Raw genomic sequence first — 12,476 nt, forward strand, 5'->3', positions numbered from 1 at the left:
AATTCAGTTTATAAAATGTAAAAGGAACAATGGATGAAAATATTCGTGGATAGCAGAGTGCTCCAGCAAATTCTTGCTGCCTTAAAAGCTGTGTTCAGTGGGATTTCTCCCATTGTGAGGAGAGGTTGTTCAGGGGTACACAACTCACGGGATGGGGCAGAAGTTTTCTCCCTCTGTGACACCAGACCAGAAGTGATCTTCATTGTTGCTGAGCAGTTTCCCAAAAATCAGTTGCTGCTAATTTTATAATTTCTCCATTTTTATCCCTAATACCTGTGAAGAGATCAATTTTCACTTAAGAAGTTAGGGGTATATTTTAGTGGTGTTATTCCAGCTCATCTGCCTTAAATAATAGGGGGGAAAGTGTCAAAAAAAGATAAATTTAGTGCAGAGGCTTTCACTAGAAGCTTTAACTGCAGGTGAGAATTATACATGCTATGCAGAATTTCCTGCAACACTTCTCCTTTGGGCCACAATGCATTACAGCAGACGTATAATGAAGCTGCTATAAAATCCGTGGTAATTAAGGGGGATTTGACAGTAATTGCAACAGTGAATCAACTTAATTATTACCTGCTTCAAAGAGAGCTAACCTGATGTTATAATCTAACCTTTCCTACTTCTAAAATGAGAGATTAAACAAGTATATGTAGCATTTAAGAATTAAATCTGTTGAGATAGAATTATAATAATATACTTTTCATATACATTTTATATCTATGTGTGTGGGTGGGTACAAAGCAGCAAAAGGAGCAGCACCATAAACTGACAAGCTGAGTGTGTGCATTCATAAAATAAACAGAACTGAGGTGAGCCAGCTCCTCTGCTGTTTGCTGAAAGCAGGGGGACCTGGAGACAGAATGGTGCTATAAAACCCTACGACACACACAAGCCCAGTTCCTTGAACAGCCTTGTAAGGGGATGTGGTGGATGTATTGTCTTTCCATGCCTAATTTAAAGCAAACTTCTGAAACACGTTTAAGGTTGGCTGTAAAGCTGCAAAAGGGGGAAGGTGCTTGAGGGCTTTGCAGCCCTGCTCACACCCCCCTGCTGTGGCAGCCCCTGGGATGTGCAGGATGGGAGGGTCAGGTCACACAACACAGAGGAGGTTCTCCTTTGTCCAAAACTGGTTTGCTGGTTTTCAGTGCCCTTGAGCTAAAAAGAAGCTTTTATAATGTCTTACAATGGCTTTGAAGCTGGGACCTGGGCTACAGAGCTCCATGGATTAGAATCATAGAATCATGGAATGTTTCAGGTTGGAAAGGCACTTCAAGACCATCGAGTCCGACCATTCCCCCAGCGCTGCCAAGCCCACCCATGTCCCCAGGTCCCCCGAGTGCTCAGGACTCAGAGCAGTTCCCACTCTTGGTGCTGCTGGGAGAGTTTTACAGTTCAAACGCTGCTGCCTCTCTTACAGAGTGATGTCCAAACCTCCAGGTGTTTCCTCTACCCTGCCTTCAGACAATCATCATAATCATCAGCCAGAAACAGCCCAACATAACATGGCTCTGATCAATCCCGGCCTGAGCAATCCAGCTCTTTCACCTCCTGCAGCAGGTTTAGGAACCCATTCACTCAGGGTCTACTGACTGAGCCCATAAATCCAGTCATCCCTGTGGCCTTTGATTTCAGTGTTTTTGGGATGTGTTACCTCAGGGCAGGGGATTGTCAGAAGATCACTGATCCAAACCCTTCTCCAAACTCTTCCCCGGAGTTGTACCTGGCTGGTACATACTGTGCTGTACCTGTAAAGCAGGTGGAAGGTAAGAGGTGCAATAATAAAGCATTAGCTTAGAAATTCCCACTTGGAATGTGCCTAATGTGGGACAGACTACAGTAAACCCAGGGTTGTCTGTTATTCCTTGTCCCTCTTCCTGGAAGCTGCTTGAGGTTCTGGGGTTCCAGGGCTGTGTCCTGGTGCCAGCAGTGGCTCTGCTCGTGTGTAAGGAGAGGGAATGGCAGACTTTAAATAACAAATTTTCACTGATGCCTTTTGCTATTTTTACAACACATTTTAAAATAAATGAGAGATTAACACAGAAAAAAAGTCCTTCAGGTGCATGCTCAGGAACTATTTTTTCATAAGGTTTTAATGGATTCAGGGTTGAGCTCCACTAAAATCTGGATTTATTAGAAACGCTCTGTGCATTTCAATGGAGTTTTTCTCATGAATCTGGACATTTTACATTATTTCAATAGAGCTGACCCTCTGTTTCATTAGAAATGCTCCAATATAACCCATGGAGCATTTCTAATGATTCTGGTTTTACAGCAAATCCAAGGGTCAGCTGTACTGCAAACAATGGTGCTAACCTCTAGGTTTATTAGAAAAATGCTTTCTGTCTCAATGGAGCATTTCTAATAAATCAGATAAATAGGGATCTCCCACAAAAATGCTCCACTGGTGAAATAGACAAATGAGGGTCATTGTTACTGAGATTTTTTAAAAAACAAAGATTGTTTAATAGACTTCTTTGTTGCTCTTTGCGGTGTGATCCCCTCCTATCCAGAGTTTACGTCTTTACCGTGAAGAACTTAATAAATATTCCATATAATTCCATCAGAAACAAGCACTGCTGCCTCCAGCTGCCAAGCATTTTTCACCTCACCCATGAAGACACTAAAACAAGGCCAACTTCCATGATGGATCTGTGGTTGCCAGGTTGGTGTTCAGGGGCTTGGTGCTGTGCCAGGAGTTGGGATGGGTCCTTTCATGCTCTGCAGAAATGGGAAGAGAGGGTGAATGTCACAACAGCTCAGCACTGGGGGTCACCATTGACCCACTACAGATGCACGTGACATTGAACAGTAGCAGATGACAGGGAGAAATTTTTAGACCTTTAAGTTTGCTTTTAGTCCAAATTTCTTCTAATTTCAACAGAAAAAAGTTTGTCATTAAATGCGTGGGCCACAGGAAAAGATAAAAAATTACCTCACACAGACGATCTCAAGAGGCCTCTCTCCACATCAGGTCATGGACAAGTTACAACTTGTGGGATGAAGCTGCAGAGACCCATCACCATCCCTCTGGATCTCCTCCTGGTGTATGGGTGAGTGCTCGTAGGTACCTATGCACAGGCTCTTTGGAGGTTTGGGGAGCCTATCCACGTCAGGAGAGCCCATCTCTGTGCAGGCAGGCTGGGCACAGAGAGCCCATCTCTCTGCACTGAGAGCCTGGATGTGAAACCTGCTCCTCAGCAAGAGGAGATCCTGCATCGTGGTGCCATCAGGAACAGGAATCCGGGGCATGCACTGATGACCTCATGTTGATCCAGTCCAGGAAGAGTAAATGCAATGCTGTGAAACGCAAAAAAAGCCTTGGTAAGCTGAGACAAAGCTTTCTCTTTGAGAGGAAAGGCCAATGAGATAATTTCAGTGACTCAAGATTTGGTTAGAATGTTCTATATTTATGGAGTATATTCTGTCCTGTCCAGATTTCCCTGTGGTTCAAATACCACACAGTTACTGCATTTGGATTCCCTGTTCTGTCTCTGTGAATTGCAAATCCTTGGCTAAAAGCCAGTTAGTCTGTCTGAACAGTATTCCAGTCTTCTGCCCTGCACTCCCCAACAACTTCAGGAAATCTGCTGACCAGTTTCTCTGAAAACCTGAAAATAAAACACGCCGCAGTGGTGACAAATCCACAAACCTAGAGACTCCACTTTAAAAATGATTGGTGTGTCTGAGTGCACTCTTTATTTTTTCTTTTTGTCAAGTTGGATGATTTTACCCAGCAGCAAAAACAGAGAAATCCACAATGGAGTCAAACAAAAGGAATTTTACCTACAGGGGTGCTGGATGTCTGCCCTCTGCCTGGTGCTGGAATATGGGATTGTGGCAGTGTGGAAAGATGCAGAACTGTCCTTCATGAGGATCAGAGAGTGTGAGCACCACTGATTTCCCTGTTCCCTGGCTTCTCCCTACACGAGTTCCTGCTGCAGCACCAGTGTCCTCTAAATGATAAACAAGTTCTGTAGCAAAAAACTGCAGGTCAGGGCAGGAGCCTGCTCGATCAGGGGGATTATAGCAGAACCAGCAATGGGATTTCAAGGCTTTTCCTACCCCAGGGGCACTGGAAATATCAGCACCAGGCCCACTCCCCCTCCCCACTCAGATGAGCCTCAGCAGTTCATCATGTCAAGTCTTGCTGCTGAGTGCTGTGTCTGGGGCCTCTGGCTGTCAGAGGCAGGATTTCATCCTGGGCTCCCTAAGGCCATATAGAAAGCCTAAAATGTTCATTTATGTTGCTTATTGTCTGGCCAAACCTGTGTGTGCTTAAAAAATATCTGGAAGTTTGAAGGCTGATCCCTGATTGTCGTGGTTTAGAAATTTAGTTGTTATTTTAAAAAGTTAAATATGTTTATTGTTATGAACGGCAATGCTTTTGTCAACTCTTAGTGCTCCTACATAAAGTGTTTATATGTGAGATGTTTCCTTCTGTGATGTGACTTCCTGAGCTCAGTCTCTCTCATTATATTTTTTCTAAAAAGATAATATCACTATACAAGTCTAATTCAGAGATATCTGTAAACATGTTATACGGAGAGCACAAATATTTGTGGATGTGGGAATTTGTACCTTGGCTTGTCAGAATTTCTGTGTTTGTGCACATATATTTCCATGTTTGTGCACATACACTTCCATGTTCATACCCATATATACTGTAGAACAGTATTCCCATAATTATCAGTGTGGGCATAAGTGTTTATAACATATAGATTTATTTGCTTTATATATTCAATGTACCTGCATAGCCAGGACTTCATCTGCTGCTCAGAATTTATTCCAGCTTTCCACACGAGCTCTTTCAAACAATGCTAATTGCTTCAGAACCAAGATCACTGATGATAACTCTTTTAGGAATTGTCATGTTGTCTATAAATATTTAGCTGGATTGTATTTGCCAATGTACCCCTGTATTACAGATGAAAAGGCAGCATCTGCCGAAATTAAAAGTGGCCGCGTTTTCGCTGTGGCTTAATTAAATGCCAAAATTTATCTACATTAACAACAAAGTGGCGAAATTTATTGATCAATTCACATGATATAAGTTGACAAATGGCCCGAGCAATTTCCATAATTTTCTACACGTGTTAAAATTTGTAATGAAACAGGAATACTTTATCAGCAGGAGCTGTGGGTGGGAGGGGGCCGGGCTGTGCCCCGGGGCGCTGAGCTGAGCTCGCTGTCCAGCCCAGGCTCTGGGAGCCGTGTACAGATGGGCCTTTGACAGTCCTACAGCTGTTCTCCTAATTGTCCATTAAGTGTTCTATTGATTCTCTGATTCAAAGTACATGTCTTTCAGCCCAGGCTATCGTGTGAAGTGGCAGACACATTCCTCCTAGAATGACAGAGCTGCTTGAAACCTAAAAATGTGGGCTGCCAGTTCCAATTGAGGAGCCCGCTTTCAAAGGGAAGGCTTGGTTAAAGGAGCTTTGTGAGAGCGCCTTAGATTTGAGTTTCTAAACTTTTAGCATCAATCAATTAAAGCAGCAGCAGCAGCAGGAAAAGTTGTAATTCCTCGTTAAGGGTTTGCACGTGGCTGGTAAAGCTCTGCCTAAGGATCCCTGCTTGTGATAATAAGGATTAGATCTTGTTTAGCTGCATGTAGATTTTATCCTCAGCCCTCTCTGACATATGCAATGATATTCTCATTTGACTTGCAAGTTCACTTTTAGCATTTTTTTAAAGGAAAATCATCTGCAATTCCGGCTCATGCCAGTCAGGAGCCTGTTTAAAATCATCTGCCTTTAATCTGAAGAGTGAAGGATAAGATGCATATCTGTTGCAAGGACCATAAATCTTCAAAGAAACAAATAGCCACAGATAAAACTGTAAAAGTTATTTAGTTCTCTTCCGAAAGAGGTTTATTAATCTAAAATTTCCAGTCCATTGTGTCATGATTTGGTTATCTCACTGTATTTCATTTCCTGCAATTGTATAAGCCTTGTGTATCAAGCAAAGAGATGAGAGTCTCAGAGCTTAAACTTGATCACTTGTGTTCAGATCTATCACTAGAGCCAGGGGGAAAAAGAAGAAATATAAAAAATAGCCACCTGAACTACCTGAGAGATTTGGACTGTGAAGATTTTTATTCCCATTTCCTCATATTTTAATGAGATGTGTATGAAGTGCTTTTATTATTAAATTTAAACCGAATTTTAAATCCTTGTTTGTCTTTTTTAATTTACAATTCCTAGTAGAAAGAACACAAACAAAGTGTTTATAGATTTACTGCTTGGGAACCACCCATGGGGGTTGTGCACAAAATGAGCTCTTCCCATGTGCCACCAGTTTCAGTTGCCTTTATATTTTTCTTTTTTAAAATCCCCATCATTTAAAAGAGACATAAAACTGTTTTTGATAAAGCTTTAAATAAGGAGAATTATTCCTCATTGAGAAGATTTTTATCTTTATAGTTAATGAAAAGCCACTTTGCTGGGAGTGTATAATATCTTATTATTCTTTATTCACCCTCTTTACATCCTTGCCCACGTGGGTGTTGCACCCTAGTTGCCTCTGTATGGTTTTGTGTCTGAAAACCTTTACCCCCAGTCCCTATTCCACAGATTCACCAAGTGGGGCAAACAGATGACTTGGACCCATCAATCAAATTAGTTACAGCCTTTTAATTTAAACAAGAAGCTGATTTGAACAGAACTAGAATTTTTTTTTTTAACCTTAACCTATTTGGGACATCAAATTTACAAGCAAAGGCAATGTTTAATCCTAAGAAGTGAGAGTGAAAACTCAGATGGGGATTCCAAGAATACAAATGAAATTTCTACTCATACATCAAAGGCACACAAAGAAAAGAAAGGGGCGGAAAAAAGAAGTGAAAAAAAACGAAAGAAATGGTATGAAAGGGGAGGCATTTGACATTTTATAACCAGAGTTTCTCTCTCTATTCCATAAAAAAGAATATGTGTCAAATTAAAGAAATAGTGTAGGAAGCTGTAGTATATGTTCCCAGGCATTTCTCATTTTAGGAATGTAAGACTGGGGCAAACCCAATAAAAGCCCCTGGCACCAAGGGGACAGAAACCATCCATTTGTTTTCACCATCCGAAGAGGAAACTGGAGAGTCTCTCTAATATAATAAACCATTTATTGACACCTGCAAAACACTTTGTAAATCCGCCTCAACCCCAGTGCTTTCAATTACATCAGCAGCCAGTTTTTTAAAAAGATTTTTAGAAGCTTTCAAGTGTGGACTTAAGTCTTGTTGAATGAACTTCAGCTACACTAAATTTTAAGTAAATTTGTGATGACTGAGCAATATACATTGGCTGAGCTAGAATCCAATAACCCACAGGACAAATTAATTTTCAACAAAAAGGGCAGAAACCTCAAGTGCCATGAGTATATGGAATCTCAGTCTATCTCTCTGGAGCCATTTTTGCAAATCACTACAGCTATTCATAATCTAAATCAGTCTCCTTTAGCAGCAGAAAGATCTTTTTTCATGACAAAACAGAAGATGACATTCATTAGTGCCTAACTTGCATAAGCTACCTTAAATTTATTGGTGCTCTTATACTTATCTGGGTAAGAATTCTTTTGTCTACAGCTATAGGAAAATTCTGGACGTACTACTTAAAAATATAAATTGTCACTTTTATCAGAACTTTTGGCAGTTTACTTTATTTTAGAAGTAAAACTGGTGGTTAAGGTTTTAAGGCTTCCAATGGGCGTTGTTTCAATCATGGTTAATCTACACCCAGGATGGCAATACTGATACAAGGGAGCAGCTGGACAAAAATCCAGGGAACTACCACCGCCTGGAGCACCAGGCACTAACTTTTCCCTGGGTTGAAGTACAACTTATGGCATTACAAGAGAATCCTATGACCTATGTGTGGATTCAGGGTAGCAAAACAAACCCTTGGCTGATGTAGTACATAATTTTCTGCGCAGTGTCTCCCTTTTCTCCTGTGATGGACAATTTCTTACATGGAAGTTCATAGAATCACAACATGGAATCACAGAATGGTTTGAGTTTAAAGTGACCTTAAAGCTCATCCAGTTCCACCCCCTGCCATGGGCAGGGACACCTTCCACTAGACCAGGTTGCTCCAAGCCCCGTCCAACCCGGCTTTGAAGTCCTACCAGGCTACATCAGCCCACCTGCAAATATCCCAAATCCTACAGGAACTGCAGAGCCTGATTATTGTTAAAATGCACATCAAGTCAGTGTATAGGAAATAAAATATAAATGGATTTGCTTTAATGTGATGCAAGTGAATACTGGTTTTCATCCACCTGTTTTATAAACTCCATTTCCTGTCGTGGGTACAGACTGTTAATTCTTAAATGCCTTTAGCTTAATGTTTCCTACTTGGGATACAACTGCAGGAAGTATTGTGACCTAAAGATTGACATACATGTCATTTGTGCAACTGCTCTTTATTTCTTTGTGCAGAAAAGAAAGTGGAATAAGCATCTGTGGCAGCCTTTGTTACAGCCTGGGTAGAGCCAAATGATCACAGAGTCGCTCTTGCCTCAAAACATATGAACATGATTTCAATTATAACTGCTTTTATATGGTGAAAGTGGACAGGGATGTTTGAATGACAAATGAGAGAGATAAAATAATGAGAATGGTAGTGGCTGCGCCTGCTCTCTATTTCTTGATGGAATGACTTGTTGTGGTAGGTCCCACAACCCTGGAAAGTAACTACTGAGCTACTCCCAGCCTGAGGAAACAGTTCCCACAGGGGGGCAGAGGTTGCTCTGGTTCTTATTTCTACCACGGAGTTTTGGTCCTAGCAAAGGTAATGAGGAAATGAGGCTAATACTTAGCCACAGAAAACATGTCAGAATTAACATTGTCTTCTCTTAGGAAATCAGGCTAGAAGAATAAAATAAAATTACCAATCAAAGCTTCCCACCAGGAGCACAATATCTACTGTGTTTATTCATCAAGCACAGGTCCTGTCTTGGATGGAGTGAGAGGGATCAGATTTAGGACTGGAAAATATAAAAGAGATATTGTGGTGTAGATGGATAAATTCTTATGAATTGTTTTGCACATTTTTTCCCCTCAAATTTGAATAGAAGTTCAGGTGAGCTCTTATTTTGGGCCATCTCTCTTTGGAAAAAACCAGCTGTGTTATCCCTGTTTTATCACCTCCATGCTATTCCAAGCTCGGCTTCAGTGGATGACCTTGGCTGGTCATTTCCTTCCTATAAAGTGGCAATTGGGCTGTTTACTGCCTTCCCAAAAGTGCTTGGGAGCTTAATTAATATCTGCTTTGAGATCCACAAAAGGTGCTAAAGTGTTACTAGGTACCAAACTCAATCTTTGGAGCTCCAAACATGGAAGAGAAAAGCGACTCTCAGGGATCTGCCAGAAAAGTGCCGTAGGAATGCAATGATGTCCTGCCTCTGTTCCTCTTCCTGCAGTGACCCTTCCCTATCACTCTCATCTCTCTACAACAGTTTTCCCATCCAAGCTCCAAACTCCACCCAATGACTCTCCTCCATCCTGTTTTCTTCAGGATACATAGGAGCAACACTTGCAATGGAAGAAAATCGCTTTGTGGGAAGGATAAGAGAGATCTCATGAGACCTGAATGTGGAACAGAAACCCTGGTGCTACTGTACACCTGGAGTGAGGAATCTGCAGCTTTTCTCAACCCCTATGATTTATGGAACATGGATGGCCATGCACTGGTGCCTCAGCTCAGCCTGGCCACGCTCCCTGCTCCTCTCACCCGAAGGATGGGATGACACTCATGGTTAGTCAAGAGAAGCTGCCAAGCACCCTCTGATATATAATGAGAGATTGCGGATCACAGGACTTGTGAGGAGAACAAAATCAAGTTCTCAGCCCCCAGGCATTCCCGTATGTCTCAAACCACCCTTCCAAGGAAGTTATTATACGGAATTGGGAGCAGATCCAACCAAACTCTAATGTTTGCTTATTATTGTCGGATTTTAAACTGCAACATGAGCAATTTGTCCTTCCTTTTGAAGCTGATTGAGAGCAGAACAAAATGGCTCAATTATAAAGTTACCATAGCTGGATCTCTTTAAAAGTGAGCCCAATTTAATTGGTTCCTAGGAAATCTCTGCTGTAATTTGGCAATCTCAGGATGGTCCTGAGGGGTGGCATAAAATAAGGAGGCGATTCCCTCCTGCCAGGCTGCTGGGTCTGCAGCTTCAGCTGATAGTATTAAAATGAAGGTGAGATTTGTTTAAACCTCTTCTGAAGTGAAAGAGCCATTTCCAGCTGCTGCCATATCCCAGCCTGGAGTGGCAGCAGGGAGGGGATGGAGCTGAGGGCAAATGGGATGAGATGATCCACACAGAAATTCAGCAAGTTCCCATGGACCAAGGGGAGGTTCTTGAAAACTGAAATCAGAGGGATTCAAACTGTCCTCTTCAAAGCATATAAAAATAATATGCTTTAAAAAAAGCAGAGGAAAAGAAGCTCTAAGACGGGAGGTGACACTGCAAACTGTTTCTTCAAGTCTAATTTTTACAGCCTTCAGAAAACCCAGGGAGCCCACGCTGCCCACCCACTCTCTTTTTCCAAAAGATTTGGGAAGTGACTTAAACATTAGTTAAAAATTTAATAAAAGTATTAATAAAAAAATTAAAAATTCATCAAAGCATTAATAAAAGTTGTATCATCTTCAACATTTATGTTAACCTACAACAGAGCTCATGTGTTTCCCAAACATGAAATACTCCAAATACTGCAGCAGGAAAGGGAGGATTTAGCTGAGGAGGGTGTTTGGTAGACAAACATAGTTGTTGGAGTGCTGTGTCTTCTCTGTGCTGTTTGGGCCTTTCCCTACCAGGAGTTTATCTCTCTCTCTGCTACAGATGCTCAATTTCTCTCCTATTTTTTCCTAAGACTTTTCAAAGCCTTCAGAATGAGGGCACTGAGTCCTGAGAATGAGCTTAGAACAAACAAACCCCCAGACGCCCCAAAATCAAGCACCAACAATCCAGTGCCTTGGTTCCCCTGTGCTGCATCTCACCAGAATGACCCACCAGCAACTGTTCTGGCCTTGGCTGGATTTTCCCAGCTTAAAATAGAAATAAAGGCATTATGGTAACACATTTCCACTGGATCATTTTCCTAAGTAACACATAGAGAGAGATACAAAGGCTGGGGTAAACACTCAAAAAAATAAATAAAATAAATCAGAGAGTACCCACTCATACAAAGAAAGATTTGGGCAAGAATTACTCTGTGTGACCCAGTCTATGAGTTACCTTTGCCTACATTTACTTTATTTTTTTACATTGCCATGTCAGAGCATCCAGAACTCGACATTAGATGAAAAACAAACCTCTGCAGAGAGGTGAGCTTTTGCAAAAGGATAAATAATCCTTTTGACTTGTGGTTAACGTGCCCATTCCCTCACACTTCACAAGTGGTGAATGAGAGGTCTGATTAAACATGATACAAAAAGAGCTTACAAGTAGCACTGTTTACTAACATTTCAATTTCTATGCCTCATTTATTAGACTTAGAATAAAAAGGTTAGAGGGGTGTTTGGGATTGTCTTTAACCTTGATGATATTTCCACTGAAGCAGCATAATGGCTCTTAATTGCTTAAGTGAAGAGAACATGTTGACATGTCCTTCTTTGTGCTTAAAGCTCTGTGCCTAAACCATTATGCTAATTCAAGCATTATATACACCAAAGTATTTATGGGACTGACACAAGTGATGTTGCAGGTAAAGGGCTGTGAAATGGTCTGTAAACAGAGAGAATTGATTCCAGGCCCAAAGCAATGCTGTTAAAGTCACAGACATTGAACAGCCAGCCCTACAATTTCTATCCAGATTGTCACACTGGGTCAGGCAGTGTCAGCAGGGCTGCTGTTATAGATCAGATGGGTGGCTTTAATAATATGTAAACCAACCACATAAACCCAAATTAACATGGAAGTAAGACTTGACTGGGCCTTTTTTTTTTCCTGTGTGCAGCAGTTTTGGTCGCAGAATATTCAGTTGCAGCATTTGCTAAAACATGAACATGTTTAAAACCAGTGCAACTTACTCCTGCATTTTTCCTGCTCAGGCAACACTACCATTTGAAGGGATCACAAGGAATATGTGCATCATGTTCTGTTCAAAATAATAAGTCCCATTAGGGGATTTATTTGCTTATTCAAGATATGAACTGGGTAGATTATCTGTATTTTCCTCCTTTGGTCTAAGGCTAGCAGGGAGGTTTTACATGATGCTGAAATAATTTATAATCTTGCTTGTTTTGTTACTACTAACCCATAGCTTTTGGCACTGAACAGGATTTTGAATATCCAATTTCCTTTAAAACCTGCATCTAATTTATTGTTTGCATTTCAGTAATTTTAGACACCTAAATTAGACTGATCAGCTCTGCCTTTATTTCTGCTATTTTTATTTTTGGCTCTGGAGTACTTGGACTGACACTTTTCTCTTTAGTTTTAAAATAATGTAGAGTAATGTCTTAGTCTCTGTATCTTTTTTT

At 41.1% G+C, this 12,476-nt stretch overlaps 1 protein-coding gene and 2 long non-coding RNA genes across 4 annotated transcripts in view; 1 reads left to right on the top strand and 2 right to left on the bottom strand.

Moving 5' to 3' along the window:
• The window catches only part of ATG4C (autophagy related 4C cysteine peptidase), a 33,297-nt gene extending 27,131 nt beyond the window's left edge, over positions 1 to 6,166 (top strand). The window contains exons 13-14 of one of the 2 annotated variants that reach the window (XR_007905848.1): positions 2,972 to 3,050; positions 3,717 to 6,166. Coding sequence is in view for 1 of the 2 variants with exons in the window: in XM_051795209.1 (XP_051651169.1) it covers positions 2,565 to 2,615 (51 nt within the window). In the remaining variant the exon portion in view is untranslated. Of the gene's footprint in view, positions 1 to 2,564; positions 3,146 to 3,716 lie in introns of those variants that run through there. The other variant, XM_051795209.1, reaches the window with a different exon arrangement.
• LOC127474451 (uncharacterized) lies at positions 232 to 3,042 on the bottom strand. The gene is made up of 4 exons (XR_007905855.1): positions 2,933 to 3,042; positions 2,605 to 2,718; positions 1,652 to 1,745; positions 232 to 273 (listed from the first exon to the last, which is right to left on the bottom strand). It is a non-coding gene; the product is annotated as an uncharacterized LOC127474451 (long non-coding RNA).
• LOC127474456 (uncharacterized) overlaps positions 3,145 to 12,476 on the bottom strand; it is a 10,764-nt gene continuing 1,432 nt past the window's right edge. Inside the window, exon 3 of the long non-coding RNA XR_007905856.1 lies at positions 3,145 to 3,297. This is a non-coding gene — a long non-coding RNA (uncharacterized LOC127474456). The remainder of the gene's footprint in view (positions 3,298 to 12,476) is intronic.

This window comes from Manacus candei, unplaced genomic scaffold (assembly GCF_025592945.1).
Source record: "Manacus candei isolate 608988 ecotype Guabito, Panama unplaced genomic scaffold, ASM2559294v1 h1tg000005l, whole genome shotgun sequence".
Lineage (NCBI taxonomy): Eukaryota > Metazoa > Chordata > Aves > Passeriformes > Pipridae > Manacus > Manacus candei.